Source organism: Drosophila arizonae, chromosome 5, assembly GCF_054131065.1.
Source record: "Drosophila arizonae isolate 15081-1271.41 chromosome 5, UAZ_ARI_1.0, whole genome shotgun sequence".
In the NCBI taxonomy this organism is placed as follows: domain Eukaryota; kingdom Metazoa; phylum Arthropoda; class Insecta; order Diptera; family Drosophilidae; genus Drosophila; species Drosophila arizonae.
Genome location: NC_142925.1, coordinates 2,720,413 through 2,748,003, shown reverse-complemented (window position 1 = coordinate 2,748,003; position 27,591 = coordinate 2,720,413). Strand labels below are relative to the sequence as shown.

General features: G+C 41.4%; 1 protein-coding gene across 2 annotated transcripts; it reads left to right on the top strand.

The window, feature by feature from the left end:
* Positions 1-55: 55 nt before the first annotated feature.
* On the top strand, positions 56-27,591 carry unc-5 (netrin receptor unc-5). 2 transcript variants are annotated; one of them, XM_018011437.2, is made up of 10 exons: positions 56-1,772; positions 12,771-13,548; positions 14,528-14,809; positions 14,889-15,059; positions 17,210-17,263; positions 18,675-18,971; positions 23,347-23,475; positions 23,563-23,749; positions 24,503-24,576; positions 24,659-27,591. In XM_018011437.2, exons 2-10 carry the CDS (start codon positions 12,939-12,941, stop codon positions 26,014-26,016), a joined length of 3,162 nt encoding a protein of 1,053 aa, XP_017866926.1. In that variant the 5' UTR covers positions 56-1,772; positions 12,771-12,938; the 3' UTR covers positions 26,017-27,591. The 2 variants fall into 2 exon arrangements, with proteins under 2 accessions (XP_017866926.1, XP_089325932.1); XM_089469806.1 differs by lacking the exon at positions 17,210-17,263.

The window sequence follows — 27,591 nt, the reverse complement described above, 5'->3', positions numbered from 1 at the left end:
CTGCCTGCTGCGTCTTATCAACTGCCACTTTTAGCCGCTAGATGCCGCCTTAAAAGGCTCTTCGTGTGTCGTATCAGTTGGATGCTGCAAACTTCAGGAGCAGGTTCTGATTGGAGTCGCTGCTGCTGCTGACGGATGGCATTGGAATGCGCTCCACAAACAACACAAAAGAATAAACGTGAAAAACAGCATAAAAGCTGCAAAATAATAATTAATTAATTAATTGCAGCTAATTAAGTTGATGTGCGCTTATTGTACAAGTTCAAAGCCGCCAACAAAAAATTGGCTAAGGCCAAAAAGTGAAAAGGCAGACAAAAAGTCTACTGTCGTAGGTGTGTGCGTACGAGTGCGTGCCTATATGTGTGTGCGTTTGTGAGTGTTGTGGGTGCGCGCAGCAACAAAAATATAAATAAAACACGCGCCCCTCGCTCTCGTCGTCAATGTCAATGGGAAATGCAGTTGATAAAAAGTGAAATAAAAGGCCTTTAATTGCCGCTGCAGTCAAATAAATCATCAAACGGAAAATATGAAAGCATCTCTGGAATTTCGTGTGTAAAATTAGAAGCGCACACACACACTCCAAAAGGAAAACGAAAAACAAAAAAAAGAACTATATCAAACAGAAGATACAAAATAGCATTGCGATGGGAGAGCCGAAATGGCAACAGCTCTGCCTCTGTCATGCCACTGCCCGCTCATTGCCCACTTCTACTTCCTGCAGCATATGCCAACACAGCTCCAACAGGAACAACACCAAAAGCAACAACAACAAGAGCGCGCGCTGCCGTTACTGGGGATGCTGCCTGTGAAACTGCACAACTGAGCGCCACTGAGAGCGTAACGTAAGAGAATACGACACACACATACTGTATGAGAGAGAGAGAGCGAGAGCGCGCGTTCACGTTCTGTATATGTGTGTGTGTGATTGTGTTGACAGGCTGCTGGCTGCTACAAGTGAGCGCGCAACTTCATTCCGATTTGAAACGTCAATGTGAACGCACGCAGCGACGCGACAGCGCACTGAAACAGAAACGTAAGATCGACTAAAAACGCGTAAGAGATCGAACGGTTTTTATGCGGGAAAACGAAGCAAGGCATAAAGTGCGCGCGTGTGTTTGTGTGTGTGCGTGTCGACAGCAAGCGAGCCAATAACAATAACAATAACAATGCCGCACTGCTGAGTAGTTGTTGATATTTTGTGTGTTGAGCACCAGCAGGATATTTGAAACGGTGTGCGTGAGCGAAAGAGCGCGCGCGTGTGTGTGCGTGCGTGCTTCACTATGTGAAGTGTTCAATTAAATGCATAATATGTATATTGATAGATGTGAGAGTGTGCGTGTTTGTGTTTGTGTTTCTGTATGTGTATGTGTGCACACACATAGGCAGCTGGCGGCAGCAACTATATGAAATATATTGAAGCACAGGATACGCAAAGCAAACAAAAACAACAAAAACTAAAGTGTATAGGCGATAAGGTTACAGATGTCCCAAGCAAACACACACACCTAGACAGATAGATAGAGAGTGTGTGTGTGCGACACAATTCGGGCTGGCTTTAAAAATACAAAAAAGGAAAAGGATACGCAGGACACTTGCATACAATAACAGCGTGTAACTGGATACATGTTTACTCATAAGCGGCCGCTGCTGACATCCACGCCCAACACTGTCGCACTGCACCAGACTACAAATAACAACAACAACAACAACGACAGCAGGAGGAACACCGACGACATCAAGAAGAAGAAGAAGAAGAAGAAGAAGCACAACGCGTAAGTAGCTGACATGCTTAGCTATAATAAGACGCCCCAGCCTGGACTTGGACAGCAAAAGTTTCTTCTTTTATTTTTGTGTCCAAGACAAAAGCCAACTGAGCTCTACACTGAGCGAAATGTATCTATTGTCTAAAGCTTAAAATAGTCATAGATAAATCTGAATTAGCTGGACATTTACCTAAGTCAAATCTTATTGATCACTAATCAACGCTTGACTCAAATGTGGGCAGATAAATACTAATGTATTTGATATAATATATTTGAGCTTTAGCATTCGATTCAGACAGAAAATCTTTACAGTATTCTTATAGTTATTTCACATAGATTGAAAATATAGATTTATATGTTATTAAAATTTGTAAAGCAAATTTTAGGTCAATTATTTATTCAATTAAAATATTTATTTCGAATGCAATATTAAAAACTTTCAAAGCCAACTTAGGTGACTCCTTCATTTCTTCAAGTGTAATGTTGTGGGCAGTGTGTGTGGGGTGGGGATGCGGGGGCCTGGGCAATTGCAAAGGGTTTACAGCCGTTGACAGAGGCCGCTTCCTGCGCCGCTAAGTATGCAATTCTATTTTTAAGCGCAAGCGAAGTAGGTGAAGTGCAGTGCGGGTGCAATTGCAACAGCCACTGCCAGAGCCAACTGCCATAACCCACAGCACACACATTAATACTAACATAACATAGTCGGACACACAAAACGTATTCAAGTGTAACTAAAGACGACCAATTCACAAACAAACAAACAAACAAAAGTGCAGAACGGACGCCAGCGAACCATGAGAAGTTTGAGAGAGGGAGCGGGAGGAGGAGTGGAGAGAGAAGAGAGCAGCTGCCGGCTGAGAGGGGGCGAGTAGGCAGAGTAGGAGTTAGCGTTAGGCAGGCACTCGCACGGGTCGCACAGATCGCAACGTACAGCTGACAGACGAGTAGACGGACCGACTGAATGAATGACAGAAGGACGGAGGGACAGAGGGACGGACAGGCATTCGGTCGCAGCGCTAATGTTTATTATGAAAAGCGTGCCCTTTTGAACGCCAGCGTGTATTTTCATTTTTATTTATATTTCGTTTTTAGTTTTTTCTTCCCCATACAAATGCACTTGCTTAGGGTATTTGAATATTGTCACGAAATGAACTTTAAACTATTTAAAGGAAATACAAATATGTATATGCGTTTATATACATACATACATTTTTGAGGTCTTCCTCATCCTCAGCAATGCAGTTGCAGTTGCTATATTCTTATCAAACTATAAGAGTCTTGGCTCTCATTCTATCCTTGACAAGTTGACATAGGTACTTGTACATTGATTGAGGCTGAACATTATTATCACAAGGTTCATTAAACACAGTGTTCTAAAACTTCTTTTGAATATATTTTGAGCATAAACTGAGGAGAATCATATTCTTTAGTTTCTGGAAGTAAAGCAATTGCTAGCATATGCAGTAACATACTATGGATTCATAGCTGTAAATTACAGCCTGTAATATATCCATGAATTTTTAAATGTAGAATAACAAAAATGAGTGGACTTTCTGACTTCTAATATATTTATATCTTTGGAAATGCGTATCAAGGTTTTGTTTGCAGAAGCAAAGTTTCTCATGGATTACATAGCAAGCAGCTTTCACAAATAGAATCCCTATGAAAGTCCTGCAACTGTTAAAGGTATATGATAAATTATTGATCTGATACCTACTATTAAGTTATATGCCCAACATTCATTCTAGCTAGGGTATTTAGTCGTCTAGCGTGTATTCCCATTTTAAACACTCAAAATTTTATTTATTTTTTATTATATTTGGTTTTTTTTTACGATTTCGCTGCATGTGTATTTGTATATACAATATATTTTGAATGTTGTTCTTGTCAGCGCGAGGGTCGCTGAGAGCAGTAGAAGAGCAAGAGTAGGCATAGACGAGGGAGGGAGAGCGGCGGCAGGGCTGAGGGGGAAGCCCTCATAATGAGTGCGCGACGGCGGCGGCACTTAATGCATTGATAAAAAGATGCAACAACAACAACAACAACAACAACCGCTCGCACAACAACAACAACTTGTACAACATGCCACAAGCACTGGCGACACTCGCACAATTACAGTTATAATTTTTGGGCATATAACCGTTATTCAAATACATAATTCGAAATTCAAATGCGTGTTGCAATTACCAACCCCCCTTAGAAGCGAGGGTTGCCCGTTGACTAAGCGCCCACATATCAGCATATCCAAAAAAGTTCTTTCCATGATATCACCTAGACCTCGAGGCCAAACAAGGTGGCCATAAAAATGCGGCACCATAAAAACTGAGAACTGAGCACAGAGAATGGAACATCAAAAGTCAATGGGATACAAATAGGTTTTGTCTGCTGCTTCTTCTATTTTCTATCTTTCGAGTTGACATTTTTGGCTATGAAAAATTTGTCTTATTAATGGTTTTTATTTTTATTTTTTGGCTGGGAAGTAATTAAAGTCATTTGGAAAAATTGTAAAAATCTATAAATTATCTAAGGATTAGTCACAGTTCCATTGAATATAGGCAGAAAATTAGTAAATTAATAAGTAATATATGGTTTACTTGAGTTTGGGATTATACATGATATTAGAGATGATATATAGACTACTTAGGGATCAGCTTAACTAGTGAAAATATCTTTTATGTATCAAAAGATTAAGCTTATGACATTATTTGTGCATGAATTTATAAGGAAAGGAGGGAAATCGATGGAAAATTGTATTGTTATTATATTAAAATACAAAATTTGAATAAGTTAATTAATTAATTTAAAATATGAATTTTTCTGTAGGGGTTTCAAATTGTATTCTTAGATAGTTCAAAAATTCAACTTTGATCTCCGATCATTGGCCAATCATTCGAAAAGCACAAATTTCCCATTAGTTGCCAAATTAGTAGATTATATAATATTATCGTATTCCTTCCACTAGGATTAACACCAATGAACCACCATAAATAAGCAACTATCTCATGAAACCCCTACAAACAGCAAATGCCAAACAAATCAATCAATTGATGCGAAAAGTCGAAACTCCCTTAGTAATTGTTGGACTAATTTCCAAAGTAATTGCAATTGGATAATATTATATATGATTAAGAAGCGGGTACTCCAGCGGCGACCCTCGTATGCAGCGCTGTCGCTAACGAGTGGGCAACAAACAATCGCCAATTGGCATATAATGATGCCCTTTTCAATGTGCATGATTGACTGACTGACTGAGTGACTGGGGGACTGACTGACGCACTGAGAGATTGACAGCTTGACGAACTGCCACGAGCAGCAGCGACATTCAAAATAATTCTCAGGCTTTGACAAAAATGCAATGAATATAATTTGAATGCGACGAGCGATGTTTCAATTTATGCCCGCTCAGCAATTGAAGAACAGGGTATATTTGTTGCTGGGATGACATAATCTCTGAGCCTTGATTCTTTACACTTGTATGACGAAGGCTTACAGAGGCAGAGACATGACTGGAATAAATATATACAAATATATATCTATATATAGGCGATTATTATAGAATTGTGAGCGTGGCAAATCTAAAATCCAGACTTAAGAAACGAATCATTGAATCTGATACCTAAGACTTTGAAACCCTGAGCTCACTAGTTGTTCCTCTATAGATAGATTCTCTGTCAGAAATTTAGTAAAACGAGAAATCATATTCCATGCTCCACATTTTAAGAGCTACAATCATTATGTTTTCCAGTTGGATCACTAAATCTCTCAATAGCTGATCTATGAATGATTTCATAAGTTTAGCTACAAGCAAGCATCAAGCCGTCAATTCCACCCGACTGCACAATTCTTACTTGTTTTTTTTCTGGCATTTGATATTTGGTCTTTGCTTTTATTTTTTAACAATTTACGCGAGCTGTTACCCTTTCCAAGTCACACGCTCTCACACACATACACACACTCTCAAACTCACACACACACACATAGGCTAGTCATAATTTTTAGGGGTTGCTGTACAAGTTAGAGCTTACAGCTGTTGTTCTACTCCACCTCCGGCTCAGTGTGTGAAACAAGGGTTCGGGTCTAAGGACAAGCCAGCGTCTATTGGCATGGGAACCATGTCTATGGGATATAGGGATAGGGACAGGGATAGAGCAGTGGATTGAGAATGGGAATGGGAACGGTTACGGTAGGAGCGAACATGAGCCATCGAACATCTTTCGACTCCTGCGGTGATTAATTGTCATTTGAGCAGAGCCCCCAAAAGCCGAAGAAGAAAGAAGACCTAAGAACCAAACGCATGTTACAACTCGGCAACAGCTAGAGCCACAGCTACCTACACATGAGGTATAAGATATCTAGAGGCATCTATAGGTATAGGGGCATTCGGGTTCAGCGCCTGCGACTTAACATTGGATTAGATGTCGATCATCGATCTACATGGAAATAGAAATAGGTGCGTAACTGTCTTTTGTCTTGCTCAAACAGACGAAAGCCGAAAACCAAATGCCGAATGCCGAAAGGTAGGTAGCCGGATAGCCCATCATAAATTGTGGTCTTTGTATCGGGAACAACTATCTAGGGAAAAATGGAAATGGGCATTAGCATGCAACGTTGATCAATTTGTGAGTTACCTTATGTCCATTATCTGCGCATGCAAGTTAAGCGTATTAAGGGTAGAAAGTTAGAGAAATTGTCAGAGCTGACCTTAGCTAAGGCGGAAATACCTATCTAGAGTTGTTTCGGAATTCTAAAGATAGCGAGAAGAAGCAACAGGCAGATTAATTCTGCTAAGTAAAATCATTAATTTTGGATTTAAAATTGACAAGAAATAATTGAAGGGGGAGAGAAAATAAAGAAAATATATTAGAGAACACAAAGAAGGTTATTCTAGTGTTGGAATTTTAAAATTGATTCTTTGTTAGCTATTTACTTTACATATTTCATTCGATTTAGATTAGAGTTAACATTGCTTAAATTGTGTCTTATGCTATATTAAATAAATACTTTGAGTAGACTATAAATATAGTCTTTCTTCTGTATGATATTTAAGTAGAGTCTTCAGTTTATGTCTTTAATCTTAGGTTATTAACACTAAAAGTAAGATGTAAAACATGTGTAGAAGGTTAGTTCCATGAAAGTGTTTCTTCAGCAATCTAAAAAAGTAATAATATATTATGTTTATAACATATTCAAGTTATAATTATTTATATAATATTTATAATAATTTTTATTCTCTCTAGATTTTATTAGATTTTATGTTTGTTTTCATTTATTGAATTAAGTGTATGTCAAGTCTTAGGGAATCATTTCAAATTATTAATCTAGATAATTATTTTAAGCAAGCGCAATTTATTGCCTAGTCTTTATGATAGCTTTAGCTAACTTTAACAGTTATTTTTGTTTACTTGTTCAGCTTAAGCTTAGTGCTCAATTTAACTCAGTTTGCATTTAATCAAGATGGCTTTGAGACTACTTAAAAGAATTGCTTGCCAAACAATTTCTTACAATTTCTAAGGCACGGCTTTCACTCAAACTGATGGCTGCTTTTATTTATATTCAATATATATATATATTTATATCATTCAATCTCTATTCAAGTCTCGGCATTTGCAACATTTCCATTTAATTTATCGTCGCAGTTAAAAGGCGAAATGTCTTCACATTGAGTGTTGCTGCCAGCAGCAGTTGGTTTTGCCATCGATTTGCTTTGCGCCAGGCGGCATCATAAATTATTAGAGCAGGCCTCCACTGAGTGTGTGCCGAATAAGTTTCGCCCCGCCCACTGCAATTAGATGGTCAGCAGCTGAGCGGCAAACAACAAACTTTGCCAGCTAGATTGAAACTTTTCTAATGAGATACAAATGATAAGAGTCATCATCGTTGTGAGCTTTGCTGTTCCACTTATTTAGCTCAGATGTGGCATAATAAATAATTTGCTTATTGCATGCACATGTCTAACTATCTCTCCCTCCCTCTGTGTGTATATGTGTGTGTGTGTTGTCTTATCTATTGTATTGTATCTTGTTACAACACATGTATCTATGTATCTATTAGATACGCGGGCGCATAATTCATGGCCTAAAACTTTTTGTTTCTAATTCGACAACAATTACGCTTAATTAATTTAAAGATGTTGTTGTCGTTGTCGTTGTCCATGTCCATGCTGTTGTTGTTGTTGCTGTCGTTGTCAACCCTCACAGCACAGCTACAATATTTTTGAGGGAGGCTTTGTGCCTCGCTTATAAATAGATTAATTAAAATCATCTTTAATTGTTTGATTACAAGACTGGCCCAAAAAAAGAGAACAAGATGAAGGAAATTAAAAGGCAAACTCACAATAGCTAGGCTTTATAGTAGCTAAAGAGCAGCTCAGTTATGACTGTGTGTGTGGGCAAAATGCGCAACATGTGAATTCCACATGAGGCAACGATTGCCACAGTAACCAGCAGAGGCAGCATGGTCCCTTGAGTTCTGAAGATTTCATTTGTGCTACAGATGTTCAGAGATTGTACAACATAACTACACACACGCACAGCGCTCCATCACAAACACGCACACGCACACACACACACACGTACGCTCAGTGGTAAAGTCACACGCAATTGAAGCAGCGGCATCTGCCAGCTACACTTCAGCATTTGGCTTCATCTTCAAGGCGCGTCGCACAGCAACTGCCGCTGAATTTTCGAGTGGCATTTGATTTTAGTATACGAGTATGTGCACGAGTGTGTGTGTGTGTGTGTGTGGATCTGAAGTGCTCTAGAGAGGCATAAAAATTATTGCTGCCAACCGACTGAGTCAGTCAGTCATCAATTATTTTATAGAATGCTCACTTGTTTTTGCTGCCATTGTCTGACTGCCTGCCTGGCTGCTCCCCCAATCTTCAGTTCCTGCTTTTGTGGTGCGGGAAGTTTTAAAAGTTCTTTTCTTCACACACAAACACACACACTCACGTATATATATCTATATGTATACAGGAAGAAGCTGCGCAATAGTTGTGAAATTAAATTGAATACGACGCCGATTATCCCACGCAATCTTTCATTCATTCAGCTGCTGCCTTTTGCTTCCACTATCTGCTGACTAGGAAGCCAGCCATCCAGCCATCCAGCCAGCCAGTCAGTCAGCTTGAATTGACTAAACTCCTCCGCCAAAGTTCAGAGGCGGAACTGCCCTCGCATCGCACAATATAAGATGATTATATGCACACGCAATCTCTACTATCCAGCCATAAATCTAAAGCCCCTGTCTGTCCGTCTGTCTCTCTGTCTGTCATTCTGTCAGTCAGTCTCCCCTCTTTTGCCAAAAATCAATGCAAAGCTTTGCTGATATTTTCATCTCCTTCCCTCTCTTCTCCTCGCACTCACCCTCTTTCGCTTTTTTATGTCTTTTGCGGTTCCAATAAATAAAATCCATTCGATTATAAAGTGCACACACAATGAAATGCCGCTGATAAGCGCTTTACACAATCCATTTGGCCTACTTCAGTTCATTAAAAATCTATTTAAAACAAGTGCATTTGCCAGCTACTGCCAGCTGTATGTCTAATTGACTAGCAGTTACCCTGGAAATCAAGCGAAACTTTGGAAAATTAAGCGTGAGTTAGCTTTTATGGGAATATCTCTTTAGGTTGCTTTGGATTATATAGTCATATAAATTATAGCAACAATTTTTGAAAATTTTGCTTATAGAAAGATGTATATCTCATTCCAATCTATGCTTCATTTAATCATAGACGGATGTCTTTCTCATAAAAAAAAAGATATTTAAAGAATATAACTTAATCAACAGCATTATAGAACCTATCGAAGAAATCATTAAGATAGTAAATGTGATGTAAATATATAAAGATAAGTCGTGTAACTTAAAAATTGGAGAATTCTTTTCCTTGCTGCCAATTATAAATGACTTTCAAGCTAAGCTTTACCTCTATGCTCTACTCAGTCAACAGATATATAGAAATGTATATGGATATATACTTCATTATCATTATCATGTCATTAGATTAGCTTTCAATGAGCTATGGCTGCAGCTAAGCTTCACTTCTAAGCCATCTAATCATTTTACAGGGTATTATAATGTGCAAACATGCATCAATATGCCAAAGTACACAGCCTGACTGTCTGATAAGACAGTCACTCAATATATATAGATATATGTATATACATATATACGTATATATGTATGCACAAGTAGGTGGAGTGGGCGGCGTTCGATCGAAATTGTGAATCTGGCATTTAACGATTTTGATGTGGCACATTTTGATTAATCTTTACGAGCAGACAGAGGACAGCGGACAGCGGACAGCAGGAGTCGGGCATCGCGCTGGCAGGTTGGTCGCACAGTTTTAATAGCTGCAGCCAGTCGATAATTATGCTCATAAATTTGCAACAGGAAGTTGCAACAAATAACAATTACGCACAAATTTTAATCAATCAGATGAGCCCAGATATAAATTTATATATATATAAATATATATACTTTATATGTAATGTAATCTTGTGCGAAGCCTGAGCTAAATAATGAATGCCTAGCTGACCAAAAAACTAATTTATTTAAGCAGTAGAGCAAATATGGAAGAGCTAGAGCACACATATACACACATGCATATATATATGAGTATGCGTGTGTGTGTTAAGAGAGGCTGCTCAAACATGAGTCTAGACAAATCGAAAACAATAACCAACTTCAAGATTTGGCCATAATTGAATGCACACAAACAAGGCCGTGCGTATGTGTGTGTGTGTGTGTGTGTGCCGTAGGGAATACTATTATAATAATCTGACCAGCACTCACACACACATGCTTACGTATATTGACAGATACTCAAGTGTCCACAAGCACCCTGTAAATCCAATTGAATTACGCATAAAAGGCGCTTAAACCAAAAGAAATGAGGCTCGTGACGATGTAGATGATGAGCTAGCAGAGCCATCGAGAGAGTGGGAGAACTCTTCATTTATATGTACATACATATATTTATATATATAGTATATTTGTATGTTATTTCCTTTTAATTCTGTTATTACCCGATATGTTATGGCCAAGCGTGGCTACTGTCTCGGCTCGCTTTTTCGGCCCAATCATAAATACATTTGACAACGCGCCGCATTTCCGCAACATTTACATATCGGCTTGCTTAACTATGTATAAGCCCCATATGCAGGCATTAAAAAAAACTTCAACGTAAATGAAGAAGCAGTAAAATGGTAAAAAAAAAGCAGAATGAAAGAAGTTTGTGTGTGTGCCGTGGGCTTCAGTTTAAACTTATGCATGATTAATGCATAATTACAAAGGCAAACACATAAACTCCAAAGTTGGGGGCTAGCTGGAGTTGGGGTTGGAGCTGTAGCTGTAGCTGTAGCTGTAGCTGGGGCTCAGCCTATCCAGCTAAAGACAAAGGGCTGCAAGTTCCCACACAAAGCACGTCCTGCAATGGTGCGGGCCTGAGGTTAGCCATCCCCAGCTATCTATCGACGCAGTCACTGGTCATGGCTATAAGTACTTATGTATACATAGCTGTTATTAATATTTCGATTCGGTACCAGCGATTCGTAGAACTTGACACATGACTTGCATAACAAATAAGACAATTGCTGTGCGTGTGTGTATGCGCGCCTCTGTGTGTATGTGTGTGTGTGCACCTCTCTTTCAGAATCTTGGGGCATATCGCTTAGCATGGCCTAATAGACTGATTGATGATGACAAACTTTCGAGTTTCGTCAGTACAGAAAATCGATGGAGTTGCCAACGCAGGATGTCGTACACAAAAGATGGTTCATTCAAGTGAAGTGAAGTGTCTTAATGGCTGAGAGGCGGGCCGTTCCTTTCCTATGCAACATGATATTCACATTTACTTTGGTCATTTGATACCTATATTTGATGTAAATTTTAAAAATTTACATTGGATTCGTGTTTAATGATTTCTTGATTGAGTTTTCGAGTGGATGTGAACAAAGTGTAATGGAATAGAATATGTTCACATCCTCAAAAGATTGATGAGTCACGGGTGGTGTATTTATAACAGTAGAACAGTTTCATATATCAATTGCAAATGGTTTTCTAATCAACTTTCTTAGAATTGCTTTGAATAATTTCTTAGTTAATGAGCATATCATGCATATAGATTATTATCAAAGAATTGATAAAGAACAATGGAAGTAGAAAACGATTAATATAACGTAAATGTTTTCTTTAGAGATCTAGAAATTATCGAGCGAAATACTTTATGAACTGGGAAAGCTCTAAATTCAACATTTCTCAAAAATACATTTATGTCGAAATTCTAGCTCGTTATTTCAACCTCTTCCAAGGTCTTTCTCGCACTATTTTTGTTCAAGTTTTTAATAGAAACTTAGTTTTAGAATTTTCTATAATATAGACTTAAATGTAGGGGAAACCTTTGAAGCCTGTTTTCTCATAAAAACTGTTCAACTATCTATTTAGGTCTATCAAAAACAATTTCAATTTTTAAACACAAAATTCCCTTTCTCGAAGCTTCAGTTCAAGTTTGATTTGATTTACTTTATCTTGCCCATTTCTAACTCAATTTCCTCAATCAAAGTATTCGAATAGAGTGGGCTGTCACAACTTCCTGTGCCGCGCGGCAGTCCGGAGTAGGTGATTAGCCCAGTCGCATTGACTGTAACAAATTAAACGTTGGGCATAATGATTATAAATGCGTTGTTGTAGGTGCCGCTCCCGCTCTCTCTCTCACTCTCGCTCTCCCTTTCTCTCTCACTCTCTCTCGGTGTGTGTGCGCCTCGCTTGGAAGATATGAACACTTTAGTCCATTCATGGACACTTTTTCCAGTTTGACTTTGACAAACATGCGCTGCGGCTAAAATTGCATGCAAGCAAGAAGTAAGCAGCAGAGAAGAAGTCGAACTGAAGAAGTTGAGCTGTAGCTGTTTAGTGTTAGCTGACATATGAGAATGGAATGCCACTGAAGTACGTGCTGCGTTAAGAGACATTTTTACTTTAATGCATTTCTCTTATCTGACTTTACAGATTTTGCCTGAACTAAAGGCGGCTAATGCTAGCAGACAGCACAAGAGGAGAAGGCAGCAGCAGCAGCAGCAGCAGGTGCACAGGAAGCGCAGGACAAGTGATAAAAAAAATAGAAACTGACAACGAATTGTAAACGAGGAATCAACGAAAAAAGGAAAAACAACAAACATGATGTCATTGTTGTTAAGCAAAGCCGGAAATGTGATTATAGTTTTAGTCAGCCTGCAGCTAATCTGGCTGGCCAGCTGTCGCGAGCTGCCACTGGATTATGGCAGCAGCAACTCCGCCTCGCTGGAGGACGGCGAAGACGTTGCCACCGAGCAGACAGCGCCGCAGCAGCGCCTCAATCTCGACTCGACGGTGAACAGCAGCGAGGACAGTCGCACTTCCGCCTCGGCCACCGTGTCGGGCTCCTCCCTGCTGGAGGAGTTCAATGCCGGCAAATTGAATACGGCCGAGGCCAGCAATACGCTGCCCATATTTCTCAGCGAGCCCGAGAGCGTCTTCGTGGTCAAGAATCGGCCGGCGGTGCTCAAGTGCAAGGCGTCGCACGCCCTCCAGCTGCACTTCAAGTGCAGCGGCAGCTCCCAGCCGCCGCCCTCGACGCACGACAAGCACGTGGATCCGCACACAGGTGTGCACATGGAGGAGGTCACCGCCACCATACATCGCGATCTCGTCGACGAGTACTTCGGCAAGGGCCCGTTCAAGTGCGAGTGCCAGGCGTGGTCGTCGCGCGGCGTGGTCAAAAGTCAGTCGGCCACGGTCCATATTGCATGTGAGTATTTCTGAGGGGGGAGCGTTGCAGCTAGTGATGGGCGCGTGTCGTAATTGTGGTTTAAACGTAGCATAACGTGAAACTCGTAAGCATTCTAGCATAACTAAGCCTATTTTTGAGTCGTGCTATATGTAATTTCTGGACTAAATTTATGTTTATCGTATCTATATTCGTGCTCGTGTTCGTTATCCTTCTCGTGCTTGTGCTTTTCATGCTATCTAATATGCACGTTTCTAAGTAATACATATATCGTAACGGTATATAAATTCAATTTGTGAGTCTCTCAACTATGTAGGGTTTACTCCTATTCATACTCATCATACTTTTCAGTGATGATGATCTATTCCCAGAAATATATTTGGCTTATATATTAATCAACTATTTACTTTCGTATTTTTGAAACTCAGATATAAGTAAATTCATATATTTTGTTCATGCCGTTTCTTGATTCCTGTTTTGTATTCAACTTAAATTCGTGTCGCGATAAATATTATTATTTCTGAAGTTTGAATACCATTTTAAACCACTTCGTAAGCTGATGATTCGTATCGTGAAGAACAAGTTCGGAACACATATAGTTCTACTTTGATTCAGCTACAATTTACTATTACAGTCGAGTCTCGATAATTTGTACCCCGTTAAATCGAAAATCGCTATAATTCGAACGAAAATTCTATCCCTTAAAATAATTTATTCTCGATAATTCTCGATATAGGAACTTCCGTGTAAATCGAATAAAACGGATGCCCTTGTAATTTCGAATTATCGGAACTCGACCGTACTATGAGCGTTTAATTAGAACTCGTGCTTGTAGCTCCTGTTCATGCATGAGGTTGTCTACCACCGTTTTCATATAGTATCACAGCCCGTTGCTGTATACACACCCATCACTATCTTTTTTCCCACCACTTCCTGCAGCTGCAGTAAAATGCATACAACATAACGTACCCTAATGCTAACCCAACTCTTTCCCTTGCAGACATTCGCAAGTCCTTTGGTCAGTCGCCCACCTCGCTGCGCCTGGAGCTGGGCAGCCGAGCGGAACTGCATTGCGAGCCGCCTGGCGGCTTCCCGGAGCCGAAGCTCAGTTGGCACAAGAATAATGCGCTGGTAACTGGTGACAGTGATACGGGCATCACTGTCACGGGCAGTACGCTCACCATACGCCAGGTGGCGCTGCACCATATGGCCAACTACAGCTGCAGTGCCGAAAACTTGGCCGGCAAACGTGTCTCCGACTCCGCCGTGCTCATTGTCTATGGTCAGTAAATGCTATAAACGAAATATATTTTATGAACTACCTGTACCAACCGTCGGTCTGTCCTGTTTTCCACCCACAGTAAATGGCGGCTGGAGCGCCTGGAGCCCTTGGCGCGAGTGCAAATGCAGCGGTAAACCGAGCCAGGGACGCAAACGAACGCGCACCTGCACGAATCCGATGCCCTTGAATGGCGGCGCACAGTGTGCGGGTCCGCAGATCCAAAAGTCGGCAGACTGTGCCGCATGTCCAGGTAAAACCGAAAACAGCGTTTCCTTTGGTTAGCCACAAACTGTGCGGGGAAACCGGGAGTTGTATAACGTTTTAAAGTGTAACCGTAATTGAAGTGCCAACAACAAAAATTGTCAATTTAAATGGCAGCGGGCGTTGCCACCTGAGTCCCTGCGAACTGACAACTCCCTTTGCCAGCCAGAACCACCTCACCTCACACCACCCCACCCATCCACCCACAGCATAGCGCCCATTGTGTGTGAGCCACGCACATTTTTCACACCCAGCCAAACGAGCCGAAGCTGCGAGGCTGCGAGGCTGCGAGGCGTCCAACACACAAAGCACTGCGCCGCAGAAGTTCAAGAGGGCGTTCCAAAAAAAGAAACAACAGAATGTGGCAGGAGCAAAAAGTGCAAGACGTTAAACGAAGCGGGAATACACTTACCTAATTATTGTTTAGAGGGAAGGTAGGAGTGAGGAAATGGGGAAAATGGGGATATTTAAGTTTGCAACCAATTGATTTTCTTATCAACTGCAAGCTAAAGAGGGGATTAGGTTTAAAGCTGAAGAGCTGAGAGCGTTCTTATTTACTTAGCTTAAGAAGGCAAACGAAAGTTCCTAAAAACTAGGGTCATTTAGTTTAGAAAAGTTGATGTCCTGTGAATTTTTGTCAATAGTATTGAAATATAAATTTCTTACCATATTTTTGTTGATAATTTGGATTGCTTTCTGAAAATATAAAAATGATGCAATTTGGTTAGTTAGTTAGCTAATGGAAAATATAATACAATAAATAGATTTCTGAAATATCAACAGTTTGAAAAATTATATTTATTTTGTTTAGAATATGCTGAAACAAAATAAGTTTAAAATCTTATGCAATTTGTGATCTGTATAATAATTTCTGAAAATTTTTAATAATATCAAACATTTATACAGGGAGCTCTCATAACTCAATACAAGGAATATGTTATAGAAAAGCTGAAGCTGATAAAGACATTTCAGCAGAAATAATCTATAAAAGCACATATACATATACAAATTTTCATATATTCATATATAGATGAATATTCAACAAACCAACTCAATTAATAACAATTAAATACAGAATTTGATTTTATTCCGCGAACTTGAGGGCCAACCAAAAATTTCACAGGTCAAAGCTTCTGAAGTATTCGCACTACCCCGCATTTAAACAATAGTCCAATAAATTTTTGAGTGAGCGCCGAGTATTTCATTTTAAACACGCATTCGACTGCGTCTGCTATTGTGAAGTAGCTGCTGCTGCTGCTGCTGCTGCGGCCTTTTGAAACGACGACAGATATCTCCACACGAGATATAACTGTATATGCGTATATATAGATGGATAGATTGGGAATGGACAGGAGGCGGGGCAGAGACTTCTATGGACCTGGGGGCGTCTGCTGGCGGCATAGTCAGTCATCAGGCGCTGACTAAATGGTGACAAAAGGCAAAGCCAATGGCAGGGGTAGGTTGAGGGAAAGAGACAGGAACAGGGGCAAGGGCAAGCCATGGAGCTAGGGCCTAAGGGGATGGCTGTTGCACAACGGGACTTTGGGCCTGCATGTGGAGCCGTTTGGTCTGAGGGGGCGCTTTTTGTGACAGACGCACGGGCGGCATGTGTTTGAGACTCTTCACTTTTATTCATGTAAATTTATTGTATTGCACATTGTATTGTAGTGCACACAGAGGGAGCGAGGGGGAGAGAGAGAGGGAGAGGGAGAGGCTCACAGCGGGCACAGCAATGAGCAATTGTTGACAGACAAGCGGGGCAAATGGAGCTGCCAACAGAGGGAGAATGAGAGGGGGAGTGGGAGGCGACTGCTGCTACTGCTGAAGAAGCAATAGCAATACACTTCAAGTGGGTGGTTTGGGTGGCTCTGGGGGTGGTGCTGGCATTTTTTCTATGAAAAGTGTGTCATAAAATTAATTTTAAATTTCGCTTCGGTTTTCGCTGCTGCTTCACATTTTTGTTTTTTTTTTTTTTTTTCATCTTATGACTTTTTCATCCCCATGGAATCGTGTCAACCTTATGGACGCTTCAACAACTGCTGATGCTGATGCTGATGCTTGCCTACCTACGCCTGCCACGCCCACACCCTCGCCCTTGATTACGCTGACACACAACAACAACAACAACAACATCTACAGAGGACACTCAAATTGTGAGCGCTGATGGATTTGACATTTCGTCGAGTAAGCGCAGTAAGTTGAACACGAAAGCCTGACAATGTGCATCTCATTCAGTTGTTCAGCTAGCCAGTGGCAGGGGCTGCGTTTTGGCTAAAAGGGGTTTTACACTCTATAGTTGGATGTGACAAAAGTCAGAGCAGTGATTTCTCCAGCTCTAGCTTTGTGCTTAAAGTTTAAATGCTTAACGAGCCAAAAACTGTTAAGCTTTGGGGGATGTTGACTGTCGCCCGTGTCGCCCGTGGTCCATAGGGCTTGGGGTCGTGGGTCACGCTTTACAATTCAATAAACAATTGTGTTAAACTGTGCCGAAGGCCCTTAACAACAGCATCCAGCCAGAGCCAGAGCCAGAGCCGGAGACAGAGCGCGCCGGATGCGTCAACGAACCAAAAACTTATTCATTCCAGCTGTGCTCCCCATGTATATATATATACACTCTATATCTGTTGCTGATTTCGATATAGTTCTGTGTTCAATCTGCCCTCTTGAAAAAAAGAAGAAGTGACGTCATTGTTGACGCTGAAGCAACTTAAAAATCACTTACCACGATTTACGCTGTCTGATTCATGCAACAAAGTCTGGCCAGCGCAGACCCTTGAAGCGGGCTGCCAGCACAGCAGGGGCGGCAGTCAGGCAGGCAGGATGCGTTAGCACACACCCGCACACACACACACACACACACACACACACACACGCTCTCTGTTGGTCCTACATAACTTAACTGCCTGGCCTGGCTAGGCAAAAACGTGTTATTGGGCAAGACAATTTGCCTCTTGCTTGGGGGTTGCTTTTGGCTTCTGTGTGTGTGTGTGTGTGTGTGTCACAGGAAGTGACAAATGCCGATATATATATATATATAGGCATATATATATATCTAGTCAAGACCCATTCATAACATGCACATTTTGCGCTTTTTGTTTAACTTGCGGACCCCAAAAACAACAACGCAAAACAAAAACAAAAATTGAAAGCCAAATGCGAAAATAGAAAAGCATTAAAATGACAATCACTTTAACTCACACATACACAGTTAGGCAGAAGGGGGCGCGGCAACTGATGCCCGAGATAAATGTATATCTGTATCTGCGCATTTTTCCGACAGCTTTCCCCATGGGCTCATAAATTCTAAACGCTGCATTTAGTTAAAAGGTGGCATAATTGCAACGCATCTATTAGCTAAAGCAGCGCTATAAAATGTAATGTTGTGGCCCATCAAAAGCAAATATCCACTTACAGCTATATAAGTCATATGCCATATCCTTGCCGGGGGGCCTGGGGCCTTGATAAATGGCCCTTGGGTGCGGAGGAGCATGGCTGGCATGGTGGCATCGGGGAAAATGTGTGCTAAATCATGTTAATATGACTTTTGATTTCTGAAAACCCTCTCACTCTTTCTTTTCTCACTCTCTGTGCTCTCATCTTTCAGTGGCACGCTGGTCGTCGTGGAGCGAGTGGAGCATCTGTTCCGCGGATTGCATACAAGTGCGTCGCAGAAAATGCCTGACGCATGCCACAATTGCCGATGTGGCAGATGAGGCCGGCGAGCTAAGCCCAGCAGCACTCAGCGGGAAGGATGATGGCGCCACTAGCGGCGGCAGCAGCAGCAGCGGTAGCCAGAGCCAGGGCGAGTCTGATGGCTCAGGATATGGCAAATCATTGTGCCCCGGCAAGGATATACAAACGGCCGAATGCCGTGGAGAGCAATGCCAGATTGGCAAGGATGGTAAGTGGGTTTATGACAACAACAGAGCCAACAGAAACAGAAACAGAAACTGAAACAGAAAGAGACATAGAGCCAGCCAGTCACCCAGCCAGTCAGCCAGTCAGTCAGTCAGCAACAAAGTAGACAGTTACCGACAACAAACAATAACAAACACACACACACTCACACACTCACACAGTGGGCACCAAATAGACACAAACCAGACGAGAGACGGACAGCAGAGCGTAACACAGGCCACACACAATACAAAAGCTAAGCACTCAGCGCTGATTGTCACAATGGGAAATTAACCAAGTGCATTTTGTTTGTGCATATCTCCTGCTCCTGCCACACACCCCCTTCCGCTGCTCCCACTAGGCCACCCAGCTACCCAGACCAAACATCTACAAAAATGCTAAAATAAATCAACCACCCAATTTTAGAAAAGGCCACTCAATCTGCACTTTTATCCAAATGCCAAAAAAAAGAGGGAAAAGGAATAACAACAAGCTTCCAGTTGGGTTTAACTGACTGAGGCATACGCGCTCAATGCTTTAAAATAGATGCTCTCAGATTTTATAATTTATAGATGCACCTATTGAGATTCTGCTTTAAATCATATAAAATACCTCTTAAGGGCATGACATAAGAGAGAAAAGCTATCTAATCTCTGTCTATCTGTCTATCTATCTATCTATACACAGATTCTTTTAAAGTTCTAATAGGACTTGAATTTGGAAATGGTAAACTTATAGAGATACCGATTTAAAGTATTTGAAAAGCAAATCTTTTGATTTCTCATACATAATTCCTGATCAATATATAGAATATATATAGAAATGTTTAACTGCAACTCTCTCTGTCAGTAACCAACATACCATAAGCAATATACCCGGTTAATCTCTCACTTTCGTGAACAAGCATCCCACACAGTTTTAAGCAAGGTTGGCTAAATCAATCGCCAACCCTAGATTGGAAGCCATTAAAATAGCCATGGCTCTTGTTTATGCACTTTTGCCACATAATTAGGCATGCGACAAAGACATTCAGGATAGTATCACTCAACGCTGTCTCTGTCTCTCTCTCTCTCCCTCTTCCTCTCCCTCTCCCTGTTAGTCTCCCTAACTCAACCCCAACTCTAATTCCAATTCCGACTCCAACTCCCATTCCCATACTTTGAGCACTTCTAGCAACCACTTTGAAGCTTTCGACGTGTCATTGTTGCTGTTTGTGCCACGATTTACAATCAATTGGCAAACCCAAATCAAATCTGATTCTTATTTTTTGCCCCCTTTTTGGGAGCTGAGAGAGAGTTGGGGGCGGATGGGCCTTAGCTGGTTCGGTCCATTGGGATCAATTATGCGACTGTCACAGTGTGTAATTGAAAGGATCAGAATAGAGTGGTAGCAGAACAGTTCCAGCAGAGGAAAGTTCGTAAACCATTCAACACATCATCTTTGGTACATTTGCGGGTGGATTTTTTGTGTCTATGCGTGTGTGTGGGTGAGATGTATAGATACCCTGTAGACGAGCATGGATGGTGAGTCGGACTGCAAAGGAATTAAAATAGGCAACATAGAGGAGTTATATATGTGAGAGATTCCGACAGAGTACTCTGCATACCCTGTAGAGAAGACTTGCGGAAGGGCAGGGTATTTCAGTAGACATAGAGATATAGTCACTGCTGCTCTCTCTGTCTTTCATTGCTCATTCGCTCTTTCTATTAATACATATGACTTTTAACTTTATACCCTGTAGACTTTACAAAAAGTCCACCAAGGCTATAAGAAATCAATTTAGTGTTGCCTCAATTTCGCATCTCGTGCAGCTTCAACTTTTCTTTTAGTGAGAGGCATATTTCTTCATTAGAGCCGCCTCTGCGCGAATATGTTTTAAAAAGTTTTCCATTCGAAGTGTTTGCAAGAGATTTATGAGATTATTCTTATTTTAAAGTATATGGCCTGCTCACATGTTGAAAATACATTCCGAGCTTAAAAGGGATTAGAGCGGGTCACATAAGGCATCTTTCTCTAAGCTTTTCAGTTAAGAGTTTTTGAGAGGTATAAAGCCTTACTGCCATTTTTTGAGCGTATACCCTGTAAATGCTTACTTAGAGTTTTCTATAAAATATTTTATTAGGCGGCATCTTTAAGCTTTAGCTGAAGGGGATCCTTTGCGATATATACCCTGTATAAGTAACTAAAACAAGGAAGGAGAGCTTAGAGATATGAGTAGCATCGAAAATATCTACCCATCATTCTCTCTCTGTCTTGCTCTATTCCTCAATTTCGATATCGCCTATTTCTATTCTTGCTTTCTCTGAAGTATTCACACATATCTTAGCTCCCACACACGACTACAGGGCATTTTCTATTCGATCAATTGCAATTGACGGCCACTTTTTATGTTATTTGATTGCTGTTGAAAAGTTTCTGCGAATGAAGAGTGACACTTTGTTGGTTTTGACTTGAGCCTTTGGCTTATTTTCCATTTTATTACATTTGCCTGTGGATCTGCGTCGCTGTTGGGAGCCGAGGCTAATATCCCTTGGGGTAGCCCGCCGGTAGCCCAGCGCGGCTAGCTGCAACAGTTGAGACTTTGCCGAGGCTTTATTATGTGGCCATTGTGGCGACTGGCAGCTGGAAAGTGGGGAAAGTGGGAGCAGCAAGTACCAGATATATACATATAGATGTGAACGGGCTCTAATCTCTTAGCATGACAAATACGCTTTTGATGTCCCGAACAGGAGATGTCTAAAAAAAAGAAAGAGAAATCAGCATGCGAAATGCACTGCGCAAATGGAAAAGGGAAAGCACAAGAAAAACTCGCCAAAGTTGTAGAAAAAGGGCTCCATTCAGAGAAGCGAAGGATGTTTCCGATGCGAGCTCGCTGTCGCTGATTTACAGCGAATATAATTGCTCATTTCATACATTGTATAATGCACCCTGAGTGTGTGTGTGTGTGTAATAATCATAATATATATATATATATATATATATATATGGGGAGTAATTCCTTGCGCTGCAGCGATTCCAGGCAGCGCCAGCAACAATGACGACAACAATCACAGCAACGGAAACAAGCCGAGTACAACAATGGCGAGCCAAATGTTGGGGGAGTATGGGATGCGGTTTATAGGGTATACACATACATATATATACATACGTATGGGTGTGCTGACTGCGGGGGGCAGCGCACAATAATGCGAAATAGACGCCAGTTTGGGGCGAACTCTCTGCATACAAACATAAAACATTAAATACAGACATATACACAGCCATAACCGGGAAGAGATACGTGGAATGGGCACAGTACGGATCGGAACGGAACGGAATGGTATGGATACCGCTACGCTTGGCTGCTCTGGATTGATGATGGCAACAGCAAAAATTGTTGTTGTTGATTTTTTTTTTCGGTTTTTGGATGCGACCGCGTTCTTGGTTTCTGCCAACTTTTCTGCGTAGACATTCCTTTTAAATACAAAAGACAAAGATTGCGATTGGCATGCAAAAGCAGAGGCTGGCAAATATCAAGGGATGAACTGGGGGGAGTTCGAGCTGGGCCTTCTCGCCAAGGCGCAGATTAATACAAGTGAGAGTGGTCGAGCTGGGGTGCGACTGACTGATAGATGCCCTGAATCATCTCTTAAGATACCCCACACTCTGAGCTATGGTTCCTATATGGTTTTTGTTGACTTCAGATTAATCTATATGGCAAATATGATGGGTCTAGTGATGAGCCTAATGCAGGATTTGCTTTGATATCGATTATCGCTTATCGATTACAAGAATTTTGTAAGCAATCTACTGTTGTGATTGTTGTGGAAGATGCCAAATAACTTGGCGAACTATCTTTAGGAATTGTCCGGAGGTATTCCAAAGTCTCTACTAAACTTTCATGAAAATGCAAAAAATTATCGATGACTTGAAAAAAAAAAGCTGAAGCTGCACGTACTACAACTGAAGACAGATCAAATCTTAAGCTCTTATAGATATTAAGATTAAAGCGTTCATGCATGCAGACTGACAGTTCGACTGACAGATGGACAGATAAAAGGATAGATGAACAAAGGAATGAAGTATACAAGGAAAAACGCACAAATAAACTAACAAAGAGGCTTAGACATGATTGCTGGACCTAAGGAGCAATATCCATGCCTCTCACAAAAATTTTCAACCGAATTTCCTTTTGTTATTTTACAATTCCACCTCAAGCCAATCACATAAACTTGTAAAAAAAAACCAATGTACCCTATTTAAACAATGCCGTAATGGGTATAAAAATCAAAATCAGCAATTTTATTGAAACTTTCTTTACTTTAACTTCCGTCTACACTCGTTCTCCCTCTCTCGCTCACCCATTCACCTACTCTTTCTCTCTCCCATTTCATTCACAGACTTCGATTGGACATTGTACTTGGGTCTGGCATTCATTACCGCCGTTTGCTTTGCCTTTGGCACGGCACTCATCTGCTGCGCCCGCCGTGGCATACGTCACAATCCCCACTACAACATGGCTCGGTCAGGTAAGTCGCAGTCGCAGTCGAGCTCACCTCAATTGAATCAGTTGTTGCTGATGCTGATGCTGATGCTGCTTCCGCTTTCTGTTGCAGTTATGGATGCGGATTATATGCCCGGCGTTGTCGATAAGAAGGAGATGCGCATGCACATCGAGGCAGCCAATTTGGGATACGATTATGTCAATCCCGGACATCGTTATTTGCCCGGCGACCACATCGTTGGCATGGGCTGTGCCGGAGTCACCGAACACCACTACGATGTGCCCAACCTGGCAGCGAAGTAAGTTTTCCCCAAATGTTTCGATCAATTCTTGTGCCTTAATCCCGCAAAGCGGATTACCACCGTAGACCGAGTGTATTTGGTTATTGCTATTGCATTCAGTGCACAATTCGATATATAAGTATATAAGCTTTAGCTGAGATATATGTGGAATAAACTTGCAGTTGCAATATCAATAAAGAGACAGGCATGGGAATAGATTGAAGGATGAAGGTCTTTAGGTAGATAAAAGAAATAATTCTTAGAAAAGGAAAAGTCACTCGAACTGGTGGCTAAGGAGCCAGGTTGATTGTAGGTTCTATGACTTTAATAGATTCTTTAGCATGGCTATGTCTATCCTTACATTTCTCATTAAGAATTAACTCATGGATCCTGAACTAGTTGCTTAGTGGAGCTTATTAGAAATTCTCTGTGTTTTTTAGCCTTGTCCATCCGTCCGTATATCCAGTTCATATGAACGCAACGTAAAAGCCTCTAGAGAATAGACATTCTATATGCACATTCCTGTATATTATATATTATTCATTCTCTTATTATCGATAATAATCGATTATTGGATTGCTAGCTTCACTAGAGATTTTTTAATTTACTGCGCTGATTGATGTAATGAATACACAGATTATAAATGTTTCAGAATCTGAATACCTCTGTCCCTCATCTTCACACTATCTCGCTCTTTCATATAAACATACATATACACATGGAAAACAGTTAGCTAACTCCTCTTGGTTGTCCATCTTCTCTCGCCCACAGCTACACAAATCCTATAGATGATTTAAGCGCCGATTATCTATCCGAGACAGGCGACTCCTCCACAGCGGATACCTGTGAGTAACAGACAGCAAGTCAATAGCCCAACTGGCACTAATTGAAATTCTCCCCCACCCCCTCTCTGTCTGTCTCTTTCAGCTAATTCCACCTTTGATATGAATGCCAAGCTCTCCATTCTGAACGCCTCGAAGAGCAGCAGCTACGAGCTCCTGGGCAGCAGCGGAGGCCAGCTGCGTCTGTACGGCGGCGAGCTGCTGCTGTTTGTGCCGGAGCTGGCGATTGGGAAGCACGTGAAGAAGCACGTCTCCCTGATGCTGCTGAGTGACGAGTGCAGTCGCATCGCCTGTGCCACCGACAGCTCCATCGTGTGCAGCAGCGTGGTGCACTGTGCGCCGCGCAGCTACGGCTTCGTGAAGCCCGTGATACTGAAGATACCGCACTGCCTGCTCAATCCGGAGCAGTGGCACGTGCACATCTATCACGCGGATAGCGAGCACGACGATCTCAATGTGAGCTGGCGACGCGCCGTCTCCGTGGGCGAGGAGACCATCAATACGCCCATGTTTGTGCAGCTGGAGCCGAGCTCCGTTTACATCATGACCGAGCAGTTGGGACACTTTGCCGTCGTGGCCGAGCCGCGGATCCAGCAGCCCGCCATCAAGATGAAGCTGCTGGCATTCAGCCAGCACACGCCGCCGAGCAGCGCCAACTGCAGCTTGCGCATCTATGTGGTCAAGGACTTCCCCAACAGCCGCGACATTTGCGCCAATGTCGAGTGCAAGCTGGGCGGCAGCTACCTGGGCGAGAGCCAGGTGTTCGCCTTCAACCTGAACAGCCAGAATCTGAATATACGCGTGCGCAGCACTGAGCTGGAGGCGGCCCAGTATGAGCATGCGATACCCTACCAGCACATACTGAGCAACAATTCGATACTGCACTGCGAGTTCAGCGTGCGGCGGCAGGAGCAGCACGCGCTGTGCGTGGACTTTGGCCAAGGGCACGAGCAGGCCGACTATCACAGCTTCAGCATGCCCGGCCAGCAGCAGCTGTGCGGCTCGGCAGAGGAGCTGGCCTCGACAACGAATACAACCATCTCGATCGATCGGCAGGGCAACTATGTGAACGAGAGCTGCGTGCTGGACTTTGTGCAGCTGCCGCATGCCACGAAGCGCCTGATATGCGCCGCCCTCGACCCGCCGCGAGCCGATGAGCGCGACTGGCGGCTGTTGGCCAAGAAGCTGAGCACCGATCGCTATATAGCCTACTTTGCCACCAAGCCATCGCCCACGGAGCAGATACTCAATCTGTGGGAGTGCCGGGCGAACAGCAAGGGCGTCGGCGGCATGGGTAGCTCGAGCAGTTGCTCGAACGGTAACAGTTCCACAACCATCACGCATGCCAACAGCATTATGTCCTTGCTGCTCACGCTCAAGGAAATGGGCCGGCAGGATGTGCTCGATATAATAGTCGATACCATAGGTCCACTGTGGATCTAAGCAGAAGTTGTTGAAAACAATAACGAAAACGAAAACAAAAACATAAAACATGTTCATGAGTTGCCTTTTATTTGAAAAATGTTTAAAATTGAAGTGAAACGAAATGGAAACGAAACGAAATGAAATTAAGTGAAAAGATGTGAAGGAAAAAAAAAACACAAAAACAAAAAGAAAATCAAAGTTTTAGGCATTTAGTCACATTAGTTTTAACTACTATGTATATGCGAGGTTAGTTTGAGAAGTATTTCGTTTTTATTTAAATTCACATATTTTTTGTGTTAGCTTGTCAACTTTTCAAACTAACCTCGTCTTGCTCAACGAACTCTGTTCCCCAATGGGTGCCATGCTCTTTTTTGATACTACATTGAAAAATACATTAAATATAGAACTATATATAGAGAGAACTAGATCTAAGTTTACGATTTATGTTAACTGTAGCATAAAGTTATACTGTGGCTTAGCAAACTTATAGTTTTAAACAATAGTTCATAGTTATTAATATTTGAAAAAAAAAAGACTAGGGTATATAGGGCTGCTGACTAGGCTAGCTAAAGCGTTGCCAGATAGACAAAATTAAAGCAAAACAGCCTTTGCGTATACCTTAAGTATATTTATATAAGGTATGATCGAAAGACTGCCAAATCTGTGCAAACTTTGGTAGCTCAGTTGTTGCCAGATTGTCAAAATATGACAAGTTCACTATAACTAAATTAGGAACCTTCGCGTATACCCTGTGTATATTATAGTTAAGGTATCTGCGAGTATAGCAAAGGTATGCACTGACTGTGCAAACTTGCTACCTTAAGCGTTGCCAGACAGTCAGCATTTGGCATTTACACTTAAAAAAAAAAAGCACAGCAGTTAGCAGCCTTTTCCATATACCCTAAGTATATTTATAGAAATCTATGCTAAGAACTCAAGTTTCTACGTCCTCATCCTCTATCCGTTCCCTAGTATCCTCCCTATCAGATGGATCGCGCTGTCCATATATAGTTCCTCTATATATGTTCAGCCAATTTGAAAACTGTTTGCCAAATCGTTGAATTTACTCAACCAACTCTAGTTATAGATCATAATGAAATGGTATAGTACGCATATACATACAACCCCCATATACAATATATAGAAAGCATATAGAATTTAGTGGAAAAGAATGAAAGTTTAAGAAAAACGAGTAGCTTGTTAGACATACTCAAGTGATAACCTTTGTATTTGTCTCTAGTTGATAAGGAAATCGAATCGTTAATCAAATAAAGTAAACAACAAGAACAAAATATTTCAACAATAATACGAATATATAATGGCCCAATATGCATACAACTTAGTCATATATGCAAAAACGAATTACATCAAACTGTAGATGAAACATTGTAACTAAATCGAATTCAAAACAAAACAAAAAGTAAAGAAAATAATAACAATACAAATAAACAGTTCCCGTTGATAAACGATGAATTATTTTATGAGAACATGCTGTAGTTTTTATGTATTTATAATATTATTTGATTAAATGACAAACAACTGAAAAAAGAAATGCAATTGAATAAAGACGTTACTTACTGTAAAAATAAAAAA